Below are 20,617 nucleotides of genomic sequence, written 5' to 3'. Positions count from 1 at the left end.
GTAGGCCTTGACTATTTTAATCCTTATTTGTTTCTCTGGCTCTGGTGCTTTGTTCTGTTTGAGAATTGTTCTTGATTAAAACTCAAAATATATGTTTCACTGTACAATGGTGTCTGAAAATGAACTAAAGTGGGTTTTATGACAGGGACATTGCATAATAGTATTTTCAGTATTATGAGTATTTAGGGTGAGTCTACATATGGGTCCTTGACATGGTGGCCATCTTCATGGAGTGACCCTAATGAAATGTCTGTACGTGCCAAATAAATGTGACCTAAAAGCCTACTGACCGGCAGCACTTAGACTTTGGTTATCGTATTCCCCTGGTGGGCTGCAGTGGGTGAGGCCTGGAAAGCGTCAGCACCCTGCTTTCCAGTGCTGTGTCCTAGGCGCACAACATATCCCAGAAGCTCATTCTTGGCTAATCCCCAAATTTGGAGTTGCTGGGGTCAAGGCAGCCCCATTGGGACATGTATCATTTAACCTCACCATAGCCCTTAATGTCATAATGATTGTCCCATGGTCCCATGATTAGCCCAGAGAGGTTGGAAGATCTGCTAAATATCTCAGCGCTCCTGAAAGACGGCTGGGACTCAATCCAGGTCTGTTGATTCCAGCTCAGTGCTTTTTGCTTCCCTGCGGGATTCTTCTTTTCCAGAAACTGGCACAGTGTAGGAAACACTCATAAGATTGAGGGTAATATGGGTATTGGTAATTTTTAGTATGAAAATGAAATCTTCGTAAGTCACACTTCAGTATCTCACAACCTCTTGAAGTTGTTATTCATCTCTGAAACAACTGCAGTGGAGACTCTCAAAAACTGCCTTGATTGCAGCATATTAAGCCATAAAACACACCCATACCCTTACAGAGAAATGTAAAAACAAGTAGAATCACAGCTTGGTTTTGAGTTTCAGAGGGCCAGGGTATCACTTAAGCACCAAGGTTGAGGCCTGCAGATAAAGATTCTCAATTGAGTCAGAATCTAAAAAAGTACAGTATCTTGCATTGTTAATGTACATGTAGTTTCAAAATTTGACAACATTGCTTGTAACAACTCTGGGTTGAAAAGTTCTAATGTGGCTGTTCGTGGAGGAATTATGACGCTGCTTGCATAGCCTGCTTTTCCAGAAACAGTACCGATAGGAAGGGCCCACAGTTGTCTTTGGGCACCACGTTTTCTACAAATCGTGGCCAGGATACACATCGGGGCTGGGAACAGTTCCATTTGTTTTTCTCTTTTCTGGTCAGTTTGTGTAAGTCCTATCGGCAGAGGCTCAGACTGGGGGAGCATCTCTGGAGACATTGAAATGAGGAAGGAGTAAGATAAAAGCAGAGCCGCCCTGTTGTGGTCCTCATTTAGACATGAGCGCACCAGAAGGCCTTGAGGTTGGCTCTAGGATACGGTCCCTTTCAGTTCCTAAGCCAAGTAATGGAACCTGTTAGTATGTACACACTGAACAACAGTTAACCAGGCAAAAGCATAGACATAGTTTGTTTTGCTCACTGGGTATGCCCCAGAGCGCTCCTCGGCCTCTTCCCAGTGAAGGTGTCAGCACTTCTTCCACTGTTGAGGAACATTAACAGTTGGAGTCACCTGCTTAATGGGTTAAGCCACTCTTCCTGTGATGTGGAAGAGGACCTTCAGTCCTGAAAATACTCCACCGTGCAAGTAACTGAAAGCAAGAACGTTGCGCTTACTGTCTGTGGTCTCACCATCTTCACTTTCTTCATGGGATTCTCATAGCAACTGGTTACCTGCACCTTCCTGCTTCTGTGTGCTGCTCTAGGTTGCTTTTGTTGCCTCTGGTGACTCCTGGCTTGGGCATGTAACCCCTCGCCTGAAGCCCAAAGTTGTTTGAACCTTTGGAGGAGCCATCACAGGTGATTTACTTGATGTGATAGATTTTTCCTCCTGCCTGGAAATCGCTACATACTGGGTTATACATTTAACAGTTACTTGATGGATGGTATGTATGATAGGTCTTGAAATGAGACACAAGTTTTCTCTGAACATGTCACCATAACGATTGATGTTGGAGATCTTCCATTTGTGTCAGTGTGTAGAGTCTAACATGCACTTAGACGGTCTGTCCAGGTGATTGTCTCAGGGAAGAGAAGCAGAGTCTACCAGACCGAGAGAAGGACATGCCTTCTGCATGCTGACCTCATCCTGTTCTATGTCACTCTCATCAGCGTGGCTTATGGTGGGAGGAGAGGAGATTCTTCTTTGCCTTTCTTTGCCATAGGGACTCCTGTGTCCAGGCTAGGGGTCACATGGAGTCTCTTGAGTGAGAGCCGTGGATGAGTTTCTGCTGCAGTGGAATCTTCTTGTGATTAAAGCCTAAGGGGCAGATGCAAAAGCCTTGCGTGTCCTGATGAGACTGCTCCCTCCCTGCAGCCTGTTTTCACGCTGTGCAGCCCCAGTTTGCAAAGAACACACAGTGTCGTGGCACCACCTACCCGGCCATTTATTTAATCAGCTTGGAAGGCTGGTGCTGCTCTTGGCTGTGGACCTGCAAAAACAGAGCTACGGGATAAAGCGGCCTGAATCCTGTAATGAAAACCTTTTACCTTTTCGGAGGCCGGGTAGAAAGACATGATTTATTTTTGCCCTACCAAATAAAATTTTCTAGGAGCCCAAGGTGAAAATTGGATTTTAACTGCTACTCAAAGTTTGAGTATATAAAAATCAGCAAGTGTTGAGAGTTTTGCTTACTTATGAGTCTGGTCGAAGAGCGATAGACATAGGATGGGCTTGGGTGTCTTCCATAAATTTGATAAAGCTAGAAGTAAACATGAAGTGTATCTTGGCAGCTGACTGCCACAGCAGGGACCTCTGTGAGCTTAGCATGATCGTGTCGATTACAGGCAGAGGCCTGAAGCACTGTTCTGCTCCTTCTTCCATGCTTCCTATTTCAGATTCACGCTTTCTCATAATTATTGAGCTGCAGGGGTGCCCGGGAACCGCATAAATCCAGCCAGATATGCTGTTCTTCCTCAGATTCTCCCCCAACCCCTTCATTCCTTTCCCCTCTTCTCCTATCTCCCCTCCCCCTTTCATCTTGCACTGTTTTTGGAAAGCACACAACATCCTGTTTAAATCATTAAAAACCATCAAGCCCTGAAAACTTCAAAGCTATGATGTAACTGAAACTTCATTAACTGTACCGGGCCATCTCTGGTTTTGTTTTACAATCTGGATGTGTAGTCACCAAAAACCTCATTCAGAAGGCTGCGGACTGGGGCCAGCAGAACTGAAACTCTGCCTTGGAGGCCTGCCAGGTGCCTGGTACCTGCTGCCCTCCTCGGGGCCACCACCTGCCTGGACTTCAGGTCACCCCTTCCTGCTACCTAGCCCAGGCGACTTTGCTGGTCCTCTTTGGCTTTCGCAGAGCTCAGCTCCCGGGTCACGGAGCTTCCTCTTCGCATCCACTGGGCATTTGAGGCATGAACTGTGTGTCGCTATAAGGAGATAAATCAGATGCATCTGCTTTCAACTTAATGGCATGACAGAGGCGGTGTAGAAAGTGTAGAAAGTGCTGTAAAGAGAAAGGAGGAGAGAGGAGGCGTCTTTCCTGGAGAAACTTTCATCACAGGACGAAGACTGTCTGGGCAAAGGAAGAAGGAGGAGCATTGCAAGCAGAAGGAGCAGCTTTTGGAAAGGAGAGATTTTTTATTTGGAAAATGGGAGCCCTTGGCTTTGCCCAGGGAATGGCTGTCACGAGGTGGAGAGTCCTAGGGAGAGTGGAGAGCATGGAGGATGACCTTCTGGGCCATGAGGAGGGACGGGCAGGGAAAAGATACCGGGGGTTTTGATCAGCAAAGGAATGTGATCAAATTTGTCTTTCGAACGTTGACACTGGAAACCATTTAGTGGTGTTTTATAGATGTCAAGAGACCCTTCAGGGGTGGGGTCTGAGCTTAGCTGGCACAGCGTGGACAGGACTCTAGTCACTGTGTGCTGGCTGCAGAATTGGTCCAAACGCAGGATCCATCGTCCAGACCCCTCTGACCCCCACCGAGTTGGGCTAACTCCAGGCCTCGCCTCTCGGCCTCTCCTGACCTCCTGTGCCTGACCAGGAGGATGAGGAATACATTTTGGTATTTGACAACTGGAGTCCCTCCATTCGCCCCTGAGCCGCAACCTTTGCCTGTTGGTCTTGCTCACTCGCTTTCAGCACTGCCCCCCCCCCCCCCCCGCCTGTCTGCTGGGCTGCCTGGAGACTTGTCTCTGCCCCAGCCAGCAAGGCTCAGCCAGGAAGCATTTTCTGTCCTGTCCTGTTCAGACCATAGCTTCTGTGGATGGGACCTGTGCCACCTGATCAAGACTGACACATGGGCCACATCCTTACAGTTCTGTCACCTGATAATCTGCAGCTGAGCTGTACACAGATGGTTTGAATGAAAGTTTCAAAGCCTCTATTGAACTTTTAAGTTTTAAGGTTCTTCCCAGGGACAAAATGGCATTGAAAACTTGTGTTTCATACAGTGCTGTGAGCAGTGACTGGTTTTCGGAAGACTTTAAAAGTGCCAAGGAGGCCTGTTCCTCTCAGTGCCATGTTGGTTCTGTTCTGTTTGGGGTTGAAGTCTGAATTCTCCTCCCAATTGTGTCAATAACCAGGGAAGTGTTTTATAATGTGACTGTGAAGCACAGCAGTGCTCTCAAGTGGAGCATCCTGCACTCAATTAACCTTCATATTTCACACCTCATCATTGCAGTGTGGCAAAGCGCTCCCTGGCCTTTCAAAGCAGGAGGACTGCTGTGGAACCGTGGGTACCTCCTGGGGCTTTAACAAGTGCCAGAAATGCCCCAAGAAGCCGTGTAAGTGATGTCTCATCATTCCTTTGCAGGTTAATGTGGCGTATCTGTTTCCCAGTTCCAAGGAACTTCCGAATTCTAGAACATCATACTGTTTGCCTTCCCAGGACCTGGCATGTCTCTATAAACTTCACAGGCATGCTGGTTTTTCAGCACAGTTATCTATTACATTTTCCACTTGGATTGGTTATTTACAAAGTCTCCTCACTTTTGTAGTGCACAAAATAGGGAAAGAAAAGATATATTTAATAATAATCACCTATTTCAAGCCCTATTTTAAAAAAAGTGCAGTTATTTCTTAGGGTAATATGTTAAAAGACATTTTCATTATCACAAATTCTTTGTGAGTTTTTTTTTAATACTTCATGGTTTTAGTTTTTACTAAAAGGAAAAATCCAGATCCTGAATTGTAAAACTTTTATCATTGCTAAGATGCAATGCTTTGCCCCTTCTTCTGAGTCCCTGCTCTGTACAATGCCAGGTCTTAGTGCCATGATCACTGCTGATACCAAGGTGCTTTTATTAGCCCATAAAATCTGTTTTTCAAGACCTGCTGAGTTGAATAAATCCAGATGACTATCTTTTTATCTTTCTGCTACTTTCTTCCCAGTAATAGTTTGCATTTTAGTTTTTAAATGTAGCATTCAGTCTCTATAACTGATGTCTAGGAAATAGATCTATAAAGACAAAGGAAATTTGATTTAAGGTTGTTTTTTTTTAATTAACACATTTGTGCCAAGAAAGCAAGTGATAATTTTCTCAAGCATCGTCCTCTGCTTTGTGTTGTTGAAGGATTTTATAGTTGTTTTCTACAATCTCTACCACAAGGAATTTCTCAGCTGCTTCATAGAGATGTTTTTATTCTTCATAAACATCTGTTGATTTGATTGATATTCTCAACTGCCTTTTAAACCTCTGTGTTCAGTCTTGAAGCTGCCGTTGTGGAGTCTGTTCCACACATCTTCCCTGTCTACTGCTTTTTCTTCCACCATCATAACAACCTGGTTTGAGCAGTTGTCTCTTATTTGGGCCTCCTTGGTTCTCAAACTCACATATTCTCTAAATCCTTTCATGCCTGAGGTTAATTTCATTGACTTTGTTGCCACTCTTTCTATCCTCTTGCAGAGGACCAATTTGTGGAAACACCCACTAAAGTTTACAATATAATGAATTCCCCATTTAGGGAAAAAGAATCATTGAACAAGGACATTGAGTGTCAGCGAATGTCCCTGGTAGACTCACTATGCTGCTTTGGTAAGGTTGGCAGTGGGGGCCCTCCCTGGTGGCGCAGCGGGGTAAAGCACAGCACTGAGAAGCTTAAGCCACTTCCGCATGAGTTCAATCCCCGCCTGCCCGGGAGGAGACCACATGGCGCGGCAGACCTCTCCTGGCCCACCCGCTGCTCCCCTCAGCAGTGTACTTTGTCGATCTGCCTGGTCTGCTCCCCGCTCTGTCTGTGGTGAATCCTCTCACCCTCCGCATCTCTGGCCTGTACCCCAGTTCTGTATGAATAAATGAATAAATCTTTAAAAAAAAAAAAGAGAAAGAAAAGATTGGCAATGTGCTTTTCCAGCAAGTGGAGTGAGCGTGGTGGTCTCTTCTCACTGGATGACACATTGGCCTCAAATTATCCCTGGGAACATGACCAAAGCATTATCTAGGAGATGTGTGGTGTGTGATTTAAAGAACATGAATTTTGAAGTTCAGTAGACCTGAGTTTGACATCTGACTCTTGTTACTTGCTGTTGAAGCTTTTAGATCATGAAACATGAGTCTAGCTAAGCTGTTGGGAGAACATTATTTTTCTTCTTTAACGCCTTTCTGGCATTCACCAGCAATATTGGGGAGGGGTGAGTGGGGGGTCCCACTGCTAGGCTTAAGGTCAGAAGAAAGAGAAGTCTGAAGTCTGGTTCTTAAAATTTTGTGTCTTTGTGTTTCTCTAAAACGTTTGCATCTTACCTCTTTTCTTTTTCTCCCTTCTCTGTATCTTTTCTGTTAGCTGCTTCTCTAGCCTTGTTTCCAAATCCTAAAGTATCAAGGGAGAGAAAGAAGTTGGGGGTAGGGAGGGATCATAGTTTTTTCTTAAAAATCCCTAACTTCCCCTCCTGCCCTTTCATCATTTTTATCTAGAATTGCATCATCGGGGGGGGGGGGGATTCATTGTTTTATATGGTTTTGTTAGTTATTTCAGTGTTGTTGATAATTTAAGTAGAATGTGAAAGTACAAAGGTGCTTTTGCTTTTAAGGAATTGTTGATGAAAATAAATTCACGCGTGAACTCATTAAGTATATGAAATTAAAGAGATTGCTTCCACTTCAGGGAGAGTAATGTGGATTATGAATGAAGTAAACTGTTCACATCTTGACATTCACTGCCTGCGCCGTCTGAAGTAACTCATGCCCAAGAAATCTCAGGGTCATAGTCTTCCTGTGTCATTTCAAAACTTTCCTTAGTTGGTACTACTCTTTAAATCAAACTCATTCTGGAGGAGAACAGATTTCACTTGACTTGGCTTCGTATGCTCTCGTTTCATGTTCCCCATCTCTTTCTTTCTTTCTCTCTCTCTTTTTTTCCTCAACGTACTTCAAACTTTAGTTTTCAAATGGTTTTACTTAATGCCTGAAGTTTTTGTTTAACCACGTACAAAAAAGACCTTTCATTGCTGATCATTTTTTACTGTGACAATGTAATTTTAAATCTGCAAGTGATTTTATTAAATCATTTGTAATCTATTAGAAATACGCTTTGCATGACAAGTTCCTTGTCTTTTAAAAGCTTTTAGGAGGAAATGGGCATGGAGTTGGCAGCTGAGAAAGCCTATAGGAGTTCATCTGGTTTGAATCCCAGTCCTGAGGGAGATAACTTGAGACTTTAGACCAGCATAGTGTCTCTTTTGCCTTTGAGCCATTTGCTGTCCGTGACTCCCCCAACCTCTGGTGGGACCCTGCTCCAGTGTCCTTATTATGTGGGGGTGAGACCTGTGTGGGCGGCTTCCTATGCAGCCTCGCCCTCTTCCTAACTCAGTTTCCAGACTCCTCACTCCGTAGTTTCTGAGACATTGTCTAAGACCCACAGAGGGGGAGTTATGGTGAAGACGAGGAGGAGGAAAGGAATACCACTAGTAAATATTCACCCCGTGGTGAGAATAAAGGGCAAGTATTAGGGGCAAAATTAGTGACCAAAAGAAAATTTCCTTTAGGTTGTCGGTCTTCCTTTCTTCTTACTCAGGCCTTTTCAGGGGTCTAACCACCACTGACTTGATTACATCCTATTTTGACTTCTTACGGGTCATTATCTTCTTAATAAAAGAATACATTATCCACTGTGGGACATAGCAATGGCATCTGTCATTTAGCCAGAGCTTACCTTTGTCAGACACTGTGGCAGAGTATTTGCATAAATGACCTGTAAAGTCCATCCCAGCCCTGCCCTGCTCAGTAGATGTGAATTTCACCACAGTTGCCATTGGAAACCCAGGTAACTTGTCCCCTAAAGTTGGCTCTGTTGATAGAGGCAAAGTTTGAACCTTGGTCTTTGGGCCCCAAAAGTTAGGTCATTATATTTACTATGTCAAGAAGTTGCTCAGGTCACATTTGAGATGGTCAGAATCTCAATGGTAAGGTTCTTGTGGATGACTAGGTGAATAAACACTTGTATTATTTTGATGTGGTGACAGCAGCCTTTCCACTACCTGGTTCCTGCTTGTCAATGTCTGTTCTTCCCAGGTGCCTGGGTAGCACACCTGTGCCTATATGGAAATTAGCATATAACAGAGCCAACCTTAGGGGACAAGTTATTGGGTTTCCAATGGCAACTATTGTGAAATTCACATCTACTGAGCAGGGCAGGGCTGGGATGGATTTTAGAGATCATTTATGCAAATGCCCTACCACAGTGCCTGACAAAGGTAAGCCCTCGCTAAATGACCAGTGTCACCTAGGAATGAAATGGAGGTCATTGTGAGCTTTCCTGGAGCAAGAGGCCTTATCCAGACTGTCTCCACACCTCTGACAAGAAAATGCAAATGCCTGAAACAAGTTATTCGGAAGGAATAGATCCTTTGTGATAAAAGTAATGACTCGCTGATTGGAAAATAGCTATAGTAATCTTATGATTCATTCAATCACCCTCATAAAGATTTTCTGGCCATTTATTGGAACTGTTACCTATTTAGAATAAGTAGGCTGAAAAATAAGGCAACTGCAATAGAAATTCCTGCCTATTGAACTGGTATCTTTGAGATGAACAAGTCAGCCCACTACTTCCCTAAATGACTTTGGTGATCACATCTAGTATTTTAGGACTTGAAGAATTTGAATAAGTAACAAACAACTATTTCTTTCATTACAGCTTACCATGGGTATAATCAAATGATGGAATGTCTACAAGGTTTCAAGCGGGTTAACAACACTTACTGTCAAGGTAAGGCTAACTGCATTCATTGGTGTGAAATCAACAGTTTTTTTTTGCTCTTTGGAAACCTGTATTTTGCCAAACATCATTCATTAGCCTAGCAGGTGAGAGTCATGGAGTGAACCTGCACCTGCTCACTTCATGTAGGAAGGAAGTGTGGTTGCTTCATGCAGTTACTGGATTAGCACCACTAACATTTAAGCTGTAGGGAACTTTCCTTCCTTTTTCTTCCTTCTCTTAGTGAAATTGACAGGTGAGCATCATAGATTGAGATGTCCTCTGTGTCCCATCCTGGTTGTCTCCTGCCATGCTCGGATGCACGTGTGTGTGTGCACATGGGACCACACATGGACCAGCCAGTCCTGCTGCTTTGCTGACCCATAATTGAGTGCAGACTTCGCTTTTTCATCTCAATATGGTTGGCTCCACCTCAGAGTATTCATGTATTAAATATTAGACTGAGTACACATTTCTTGGATAATCGGATAAATTGTGTGGCAAATGTGACCTGCCTGAGTGTTCCCCTCAGTTTATTTGGCAAGAAGTATGTGAGCAGGGGCATTCAGAGATCATCCGCTCTGTAAGAGGACTGTCAGGCCCAGAGAGGTTGAGTGGCTTGTCTGTGGCTACTCGGGTCCACCAGTGCTAGTTTAGTACCCACATAGGATGACCAAACTTTATTTCAGTTATTTTGGATGCCCAGTCGCTGCTCTTTCCTGCTAATATGTTTAGGGCAAAGGTGTTATTATTAACATGGAAATATGTGTGCATTGAAATAGAGAAAGTGCCTCCAAGAATCTCACTGAACTAAAACCATGTCAAAGCACAGCATATGTCTTCAGACTTGTGATCTGGGGTTCTGTATCCAGAACCAGTATGTGTCTGTAATATAGAATAGATTAAGATAATGATACAAAATACAGATTAATCTCTATTAAAATGGTCTGTGTTTTAGAAATTAATCTCAGTTACCTAAATTTATTTATTTATTTTGCATAGGAGAACTGGGTGTAGGCTGCAGGTGCAGGAGTATGAGGATTCATCAGAGACAGAGTGGGGAGCAGAACAGGCAGATGTACTGAAATTCATTGCTAAGGGGAGTGGTGGATGAGGCAAAGGAGGTCTGCTGCACCATCTGTGGTTCAGCTCAGATCAAATTCTGGCTGTAGTGCTAATAGGGCTGAGACTTAACCCCCAGGCCACCGAGGATGCTCCAGAGAATTTTCTTAATTGTTCCATAGTGAATCTGTGTAACTTTTATGTTATATAAGACCTTTGCTAATTGAAAGAATATTTTAAAATGCATATGATTGTCACATATCTTTAAAAGTGAACTATCACATGTGAAAGAATGTTGGAAAGAATTTGATGCTTATAGCATGGGCACCCAAGACACTTTTGGAGAAACATCCACTACTTAGTGCATGGGGATGATGGATTTATTGACATTAGTTAGCAATCAGAATTAAGATCACTAAGATTCATTTAAGTGGATGGAAGATTGATTAAATTAGATGGAAGAATGAATTATTTAACTGAACTTCTCGATGGTTAAATGTATAGCATACAGTATAAGCTGGTTAATGTTTCACAGGTTTAGATAAAAATTCTCTAAGTACACTCTAACCCATTTTCAGGATGCTCTAGTAGAAGTAGGTGAGTGGGCATTGGAAGTGAGGACTTCATACTCAGCCAGTCAACCAGATTTTGAGGTCTGACTATTCATTGTCCTTTGGCTGTAAATCATTCATGCTTGCGAAGACCTGGACACACACTTGTGTTGAGCCTGGAGAAGTGCAGACAGAAGACAAACAAAATGGCTTCCTTGTAAACACATCTTTAAATATTTGTAAACGTCTTTAAATGCTGGATGAACTGTCACACCAAACAAGACTTTTATGAGTTGTTTCAAAAGTCAAGGTCAATAGACTAGAGTTACTAAGAGACATGTTTGCAACCTCTGTAAGTGAGTCTTTTCTATGGCAAATTGTCCTGAAACATGCTGGAAGTCAGGAGCTTCCTGCACGGAGAGGTGATGCAAAAGATGCTCCCCAGGGTTGCCATGTGGTGTTTCTGTCCTGACCAGCACAGGATGACCTGACTCTGCAGGAGCATTCCAGTTTTCTCTGATGCTGACATCACCCTGTCCTCGGGGGTGGGGTTTGTACACGAGAAGATGGCATTTTGACTTGGCACACGAGCTTTAGCCTCTGCACATCGAGTTTCCTGAAGTGTCCCCTGTGATCCGGTGTGTCTACTTGCTCTATTAGACTATAGAAAGAGGAGGATCTTTATTTATCTTTCATCATTCTAATCCTGCCTGACTAGGTAATTGTCAGACATTCTCTTTGGAATGATAAATGCATCTAATTTCTCTGAATATCAGCTAATGGAGACAATACATGTTTTCTCCAGGTGGGATGAAATGTGAACATTATTAATCCCAATTAGAAACTGAAAAACAGTATATTTCCAAGGAGACACAGATAATTAGACAGTCACTTGGATTCAACTTCAGTTGCTTCTGTATTTTACAACCTGCTTCCCTTACTCAGTTGTGCAAACACACCCCCTTGTCTGTGAAGTAGGCAGTTTGGATAGAAGATAGGCTGCCTACAGTGAAAACTACAACAGTCAAAGTAGTCAGTGTTCACTTGGTTTTGTTGACTAAGAAAAGTTGCTATTCAGCATATCCTTTCTGTTGACTGGTTCAGAGTTCTAACAGTTTGTATTCCTAAGATTCCACTTTAGAAGTGGAAATTTGCAAGAACCCACTTGCTGTCTCATAGTTTGGGGGATTCTTTAAAATAATGCTTGAAGTTTTTAAAACTGCTTCTCTTCTGGTGGTAAGGAGTGATTTTGAGCAAGTTTTGTTCATACCGAGTGTGTCAGATGGTTCCAGCCCAGTCAGTTGCACTGATGGTCAGTAAAACTAAATCCTGGCTTGCACTTGTCTCAGGAGGATATTTGCAAAACAGTGCTATACTTTTTGGCTTGGATTCTGGATTGGAGTATCATAGAAAATCCTATTTCATGGTGCCTCACGAAGGCACCGCTAAATTGCACTACAGAGAAGATTGACTCATAAAATGATTTCACTCGGCATAATCTATTAAAATTGCTTTTGAGAGACGGGCTTAATTTCAGCCCCTCTGTGATATTATTGGTCAGTGAAATTAAAAAGAACTTTCTCACATTACATGAATACACTCAGCTTTCCTAGATCCTTGAAGCTTTTTGATTGTGTTATCCTAAAACTTTTCAAAAGGAGCCCATTAAGCATCTAGTTACTTGTGCATTCCATGTTGTTCTTACAGTTTAATGTCTTCTCCTTTTACAAAGTGAATTTAAAATTAAAGTGATTAATAACTAGAATTACTTTATTTCCTTCAGCTAAGTGAACGAACGACCTGAAACAACTTTTCGTAATGTGCACTCAGTAACAAAGAACCAACTGTGCACAAGTTAATTTGAGGAGCTTTCAAATAATTGCTCTCAAAGTGGGCTTTTTTCCCCCTCCCTTCTCAGCAGTGCCGCAATTATCTTTTCAAAGGAATGATTTATTACATATATACACATGGAGCTCTAAAACCTGCCTCGCTACCCTCAACATTATGGAATTGTTATAATTTGCTTCATTTATCATAACAAACAGTCCAGTTATATTTCCTGGTGCATCTAGAGCAACACGTGTCATTTGCCATTTGATTATTATGCTAGAGATGTGGTGTAGAAATAGAATTAAATATCACCTCGTGGAAATGATAATAGAACTGCTACTTTCCTACTGCTTTACTCTAGGATCTCTGCTTGCATTTTGATCTCTCTTGCCCACCACTTTGCCATGAGATAGATGGGTTCTTAAGTTAGGCATAAATTTAAAGTTCAAACAACGATTTTGGTTCTGAGAGCCCTAGGGGGCCCATCAATCTATTTGTGAAATCTTTTACGAAAAGCAACTCTCTTTTGATGTACTAAAATCGTTGGCCTGTTCACCGTTGATAAACATAAGATAAACTTTTATTTTCCACAAGCTGAGTCTGTGTCCAGTTGCGCTGGGTAGTGCCAAAATGTGTGATTGGTGCCCGTCTGCACTTTTCCCATCCAGTGCTTGCCTATTCCTTTTTCATAGGTAATTCTGAAAACTTTGAAAAAGACCCCGACCTCCACAACATGAGTTATTCCCGAGCCACAGATGGAGACTTTGCAATGACTGCTGCATAACCACGGTGCCTTTGCAGCTAAATCAGCTTGAATCACCAGGATGCAATTTGCTTTATTCACTCTCCCACCAGCTGAATTTGACCGGACTCCAGATGAGCCTGTTAAAGCAAATATAAAAGAGCTGTCCACATAACTTTCTTTTGGCGTCATTTTATGACACCGGTTGTTCAGTTTAGAAAAAAAAAATAAATTTACAAAACAGATACCTTAAGACAGAGCAGTACTCGTTACCACAACTCTCACTAAGGACCCCTTTTAGATAGAAAACACCCCAAGGTGCATCTGAAAATGAATTTTACTTGTACCAGAGAAAAGATAATGCCCTCCCCAACCCACCCCCAGTGGCATATCACTGTCAGGAAATAAGACTCACTCGACTTGAATAATTTTCCATATGAGTAAGCTATTCATGGGACTTGCTTATGAAGATTACTATCCTTAGAAGATCACTGTTCTCAAATATAGTTAAAAAAATCAAGGCAGCATAAATGCATACAGGAACCAAACATATGAAATTTCAGAGGGGAGATCTCCATTTTGTTAGAAAATCACTGTATTTAAATGCATTTCCCTTAACAAAATCACATTGTCCTTCCTAAATCCAAAAAATAATTCCTACCTACTCTGTTTCCATAATATGGTCAAAGCAGTTTTATTAATTTAGCTCAAAACTAGGGAGGCATATAAAGAAAAAAATGGAAAATTCATCTACAAAAATTGATGTATTTTCCTTTATTTGCTGTCAACTGTATCTAGAAATTCGAAATTATATTTTATGAATGACTGTGAAGCTGCTTCTCCTTATAGGAGCTGCATGCCAGTGTTTACTAAATAACTTCTAAAAAAAAAAAGACTGATATGTGAATTTTATTTCACTAAAGATATATGTACAAACCTATAAAACTTTTTTTTTTTTTGAAAAATAACTTCCACAGTTTATTTTAATGCTGTCATAGTGGCCCAGTGAGAGGAGATAGGGTATCATTCCACCATGTCCCTGAGGCTGGATTTTCCAGGTCAGCTCCCATTTTTCCTTCTGTCTGTCAGGAGCAGACTTGCACATCGATGCTCACGTGACTGACTGTGTGGAGAGGGGAAATGACTGGCCTCTGGCTTTGGTTCAGGTTTGCACCTCACCTTTTCAGAGAACACTTCCATGCCCCTTCCCACGAACTGCACGTGAGAGTGTGTGCCATCCTCCCTCGCCTTCTTTTCCTTACAAACACAAAACCAGAAAGGGTGGGGAAATGAGACGCCCGTGTTACTGAGCCCCGGGCCTCTCCAGTCAGGCTTTCCCCAGCTGTCTTCTATGAGATATCTCTGTGAGCAGAAGTGTTATTTTTGAAATATTCATTGCTTTGCTGGAGCTCTCCCCAGTTTCAGTAGTCTCTTCTGCGCTTTCCATGTAGGAATAACGACACCTTCAAATCGTTGTCATCTGGGGTAAATGGCATGGTGTGAGGAAGTCATCAGGGTTGAAGGAAACTACGACACAGGTGTGAGTGAGCATGTGCAGTGCTTATACCTGCTGAACCCACAGGTACAGGTGAGAGTGGTTGATCAGACTGTAAATGTGCTGGGAAGACACAGGATGAATCTGAAGTGTGTGTTACTATGGTGCCTCGTGGCTGGTCATGTAAGTTTGCAATTGTCATGCTTTCACTGAGGCAACCTTGGTTTAGTGTTGGCGTCTGATGGTCACACCTGTCATCAAGGCACCATAGACCCCTGACACGGTCCAGTGGGCCCCCTTACTTCCCACCCCTTTCCTCTGGTAGTCTCAGTTCTGCAGTCACAGTTCTAGGGTCTGTTTTGGTTCAGTTTTGTCAGTTCCTTTGTTTGCTGGCTTTATAATCCATGAATGGATGGAGAGTTGATTGTCAACCATCATGCTCAATTTCATGGCACTAAATAATAGAAAAGTGCTATGTATTTTCTCCTCCCCTCCCTCTCTCTGGTTTCCCTCCCTCTGACCTCCCCCACCACAGTTGCCTCCTTACAATGGTGCTCACAAGGTCTGGGACATGGTGACAAGGTGGACAGAGTGTCGCTGACAGCAATCCCGGCAGCCAGTGACCTAAGGGGTCTGTTTCCTGAGTTCTCCAGCACTCAGGGGCAGCTTAACCCTTTTGTACATCATTGAACTAAATACTTTCTCTGGTCTCATCCCTGCCAAGACTGTCTCCCGAGGTGGATCTTACCAGACAGTTGCTCTACTTTACATCACTGTACATATTATCTACACGAGGCTTTTCTCCTTATGGTGCTAACTGCTTAGGAATAGCTTTATAGATTTCTCTTTGCTAATACATTGCATTTCCTTTTTGACCACTAGTGTGCATATACCTCTTTTTAATCTACCTATGTATATATTTTGCTGGCTTTTATTGAATGACTGTGGAGCCAGGTGCTTTCGATGTCGGAACCCTGTGAGATAGTAGGAGATAAACTTTTTTCTTTCTTTTGTTGTTTTTTTTTTTAAATGAAACTGAGTCTTGAATTCAAAGAATCAAGGAACGGTAGGCCACATGGGAGAGTGGTGGCTTTTACCCCTGGAGTCTAGACAGCCCTTTCTGCACTACTGATATTTATATAGTAGCTTGCAGGTTTTAAATTTGCTTCTAATGTGTTTTTATGTCATTAACTCCTGACGGCTGCATCTGCTTCTAACAGGTGGGCTCTGGGACGAAAAGCCTGCTGGGAAATAGTGCTTCTGGGAGTCATGGGAGAGGCTAATGCTCGCACTGTCTCAGAATACTGTCACTAAGCTTATGGTACTGTTAGCCTCTTGAAGGACTTCTCTACTCATCCTTGTTTACATCTATAGCAAATTTTCTTGTTTTCAATGTGTCTTATTTGCAGTTACAAAACATTGTTCTGTCACGTTCTTAGGAAACAGTTTCTGAAAGCCTTTAACAGGCAGGTGGGTGCGTGGATGAGTCTGGTCTGTTTAGTAAGCCGGCACGTCTTTGGACTCTGAGGTTCTCCCCTTCTTACCTTGCCCTTACCCCTGGCATTCGCAGCTACTTTACTAAGACAATCATGTATTATTAATCTTGTGATGTTTTCTTGTGCCTGGCTTTTCTAACTCACCCTCATGTGACCTATACATTTTCCAAAATTCTGATTTCTAGCTAACGGAGCAATGATCTCTGTGGATGCTTTCATTTAAAATCTTTTCAGGGCTTTCCCCGCTTCCTCCAACATGTGCTGTGGCTTCTCAACTTCTGCAGCTTTCTCTGCAGTTACGGGTTGTATTTGAACATTCCCTAAGGAAATTGGTTGCTGTTGTGTGTATTTCTTTCTTAGAGGATAGGGATTAAGCCTATGATGAAACTCAGAACCCATAGTTCTTGCTATTTACTTGTGAAATGATGGTAGAAAATCGATAGCCATGAACTGAGACTGGAGTCAACCAGACAATAATTCAGATCTTCAAAACATTTGCTTACATGCCTTTTTATTTAGTCTGCCATAGCTGAAGCACAATGCTCAGTCATTTTTACTGTGTTAACTGGGAGTGTGGGATGGGTGCTGACTCATGTTTTGCAGTCAGTGTGCAAGGGGCTTGCTGGAAGACTTCACTGTCTTTAAAGTGCCATTTTCCTGTCCTCTGCATCCCCTTGGAAGCCGAGTTTCTTGTTTAAATAAGTACAGTGTTTTAGTAAAGAAAGTAAGCAGGTTTGATCTGGCTGGAGCACCCTAGCTCAGGATTTAAAAATCCCTTCATGGCCTGTTGCTGTCCTCTCATTGTGCTGCTATCACTGAGATATATAGGGTTCAGGAGGAAATGCCTGTTTATTGTATTCACTCTTCTTCAGGAAAGACAGTGGTCAAATGGGCCTTTTGCCCATTGTATTTTCCAGTAGCCCTTTAATCTCTGGGGCTGTAAAACCAGTGGGGAGATGCCTGCTGTGATGTGAGTGATGAGAAACCCATGTTGGGTTCCTGGTACTGTTGCTGTTTCAAGGAGAAATGAAGGTGGCATCTGGAGACCACAGTCAGACACGCGGAACCACCAGAGACGTGTGTGTTAGTGGCAGCATTGTCCATGTGCAACACACATGTATCAGGAAATCAAAGCAAGCTGTTCTCTGGGCCCTGATCATTCTTTTATCATGTTACCGTAAAACCAAAGGAATGAAAGGAAGGGAGCTACTCTCGCCATGGTCTACCTGCATGCAGCGAATCTGGAGCTGGAAACCCCCTACTAGGTCATCACTTTATAAAGCTGGGGCATTGAAAGGTCCGAGAATTTAGGAGAGCTGTGCGGTCTTAGGTCAAAGCAAATGAAACCACAGAGGGCTCAGCCTAAGAGCATTTCACAAAATGTGCCCCAGTCACCACCAGTCCAGAGGGATGTCAGTGGAGGGTGTGGGGAAGAGGGTTTGAAAGCTACGGGTGTTCAGAACATTGAGGTCCTTGCCAGGGGGCCTCTGTGTGCTCATGCTGGAGGCTCTGCAGAAGTCTCGTGAAGCTCATGTTTTACATAACGTTGCTTGGGTTCAACTGGTCTACAACATTGGTCTTCAAACTTTTTTTTTGCTCACTTTTGTCATAAAAACTTTGAGATTTACATGTTTCCATCTTCTTAAACTGACACTAGCTGGTTCATCAGAAACTAAATGGATGGAATAGACTGTTTGCTGGCGTGTGTGTTAGATATGGACTTGAGCATATTTTCATTAAGACCTTGGAGCTGAGGAGTTGGCTCATTCTCGCTATGAATCATATCTGCTGTCTAGCCTAATTGGCCAAGCCAGGACTTTGTAGGCAATATCCCAGCCTTGCCGCTTTTCCCGCGACTCTCGCTCAGGAGGGATTTATTTGTGAATTGCTCATTTGTTGGACACTTTGAGAATTTTGTGTTGTAGGGCCATGTACCTGAAGGTCTAGAGAGATTGTAGGTGGGCAAGAGCTGTGTTTTAAATTTGTAAAGAGGAAAAAGGTACTCAGGGGAGGGGAGGGGAGGCGAGGGGTAAGGGAGGTTGGCAAAGATGATTGTTTGCGGGGCGCTGTTATAAGGGGAAACGGAGAAAAACCTGAGGTGCAGAAATTGATTCCCTCAAAGGTACCCAAGTGCGGATGAATATGAGCTACCTGCAGTGTGCCCAGTGTGAAGCTGCTTCTTTGGAAGTTCAAGAAATACCCTTGTCCTCAGAGAGTCAGATGGTTGGTCTGGCTAGGACAAGTGTTCACCTCAAAAGGTGCTTTTTTTGTACTTTCCGGTAGAAGTTGTAGGATGAGATTGCATCCCCTCAGCAAAAACTGAACATACACAGCAGACTGTCGTGACTTTTAATATGTTTCCATAGCACCCAGAACTTTATGTGCTGTTGCTACCTCATACATAATTCTGGCTAGCTAATGCACCTGCCTCATTTCTTGCTTAAACCTACATCATGAAAAATCCAGTAAATTACTACTCACTTTATAGAGATACATACTTTTCTGTCGGAGAATAGATACCGCAGTGTGTGTTTACTTCTGATGAAGACATTTACGCTCTTGGTACTGTTGTTCCCATTACACGTCCTGCTTTATTTTTGCCATCTTCTACCCTGGCCATCAGATTGCTTTGAAACGAGACCTATTTAGGCTGCAAATAACTTTGGGGACTGTCTGGTGCAGCGCCTTTGTATTGCAGAGGAGGAGATTGAGATCAAGGAAAAAAATCCAGTGACTTGCTCTAGATAACATAATGGAAGCACCCCTACTTCGACCTGAAACATATCTTAGAGTGATAGCTCTTCCACTAGATTTTCCTATCTTCCCCGCCCCCAAATCATAAAAAAAAAAAACCTTGATCTTGGACAAAATATGTCTATAAAACAAGTATAACTTCAGAATCTTGATGTTGTGAAGTGCCAGTAAGAGATTAGACATACTGTGGCAGGGATGATGAGGGTCCTTGCCTCATGGAGAAGATTATTCTGTCATTTCCAGAATTGAACCCACTAAAGCTCTGTTTTGTTAGGTTGTTTAACGAGAGTATTTTTTATATATTTCCTAATTACTGTTTGTTTATACCGTGTCCTAATTACCTTACCTGGAATAGATGCCTTCCCTTTGATTCTGTTGTTTTAGGCTGAGCCATGTGACATTACCAATTTGCACCCACTGTAGATCTCTAAGAAGAGTGGTTTTTTTCTGGTTTGTGTGTTTTATGTGCAATATACTTCTGTTTTATTCTTTCATTTTCAAAAATGAATTAATCTCCTTTTAATAGAAGTAATATTAGGATACCCCTATCAGGTATCACCACCATGGGGCACCCACCACCAAATCACCCTGAGTCCCCATCATAGTCCATTAAACTTCCTCCCCTCCCAGCCTTCCCCTTCGAAGCCCCGATGCCTCAGGTCTGTACTCGGCTTTCAAGGTGGTTTTTAGCATGTCTGTATCTGACTCTTAGTTTAGTTGTTCTGTATTGCACATATTATGATACCATCCCACATCTCTCTACCTCCTTCTGACTTACTCACTTAGCATTTTTCCCAAGAAGAGGAGTTTGTATTATTGACCTTATTTGACTTCTGGCCTCAGTAGCTCTTTGGACAGAGAAACTATAAATGTTGTAAGAAAGTGGAGAAGTATGTAAACCATCTTAGATATAAGCCTCAGGGATTTCGCCTACTCTAAAAGAGCAGTGGGACTCATGAGCTTCTCTCCTTATTTCTGCTTCCATGAACTGCCATGACCCAGCAGCTCAGGTGGAGAAAAGGAATGTGTGACTGGCTCCTGCCCTTCCCCACCCATGCTGACCTTCCTCTGTTACCTTAGTAAACTGTACTCTGTGTAGGGGTTTTGCCATTCATTCCTTCAAAGGATAGAATTCCACAGTGTGCCAGAGAAATACGGTGATCTACAGAGAGTCAATAATGAGCCAGTGCATCTGTTTATCCTTGTATTCTTAACCTAAGCACAGCAGTTACTTTTTTTTAATAGTTTATTTTTACATTATGTTGTACATTTGTCCATCTCAGTTGTAATCCCTGTGGTACAGCAGTTACTTTTTTTATATATATAACAGTTTATTTTTACATCATTTTGTACATTTTTTTTCCCACCTCAATTGTAATCCGCTCGGGTTTCCCATCACCAGTCACCCATGTGCCATCACCATAATCCCATGCACTTCCCTCCTCACCCCCCCC

The 20,617-nt window shown here is 42.7% G+C and overlaps 1 protein-coding gene across 3 annotated transcripts in view; it reads left to right on the top strand.

Annotated features, from left to right (window-relative positions):
• LTBP1 (latent transforming growth factor beta binding protein 1) overlaps positions 1–20,617 on the top strand; it is a 278,103-nt gene that overhangs the window by 136,189 nt on the left and 121,297 nt on the right. For all 3 annotated transcript variants that reach the window (XM_012727629.1, XM_012727631.1, XM_012727630.1), the window contains 2 exons: positions 4,723–4,825; positions 9,174–9,245. In XM_012727629.1, coding sequence (XP_012583083.1) covers positions 4,723–4,825; positions 9,174–9,245 — 175 coding nt within the window. The remainder of the gene's footprint in view (positions 1–4,722; positions 4,826–9,173; positions 9,246–20,617) is intronic.

Source organism: Condylura cristata, unplaced genomic scaffold (genome assembly GCF_000260355.1).
Source record: "Condylura cristata isolate star-nosed mole 26May11 unplaced genomic scaffold, ConCri1.0 scaffold00020, whole genome shotgun sequence".
NCBI lineage: Eukaryota > Metazoa > Chordata > Mammalia > Eulipotyphla > Talpidae > Condylura > Condylura cristata.
Note: the sequence above shows the minus strand (reverse complement) of the source record. Positions and strands in the feature narration are given on the sequence as shown.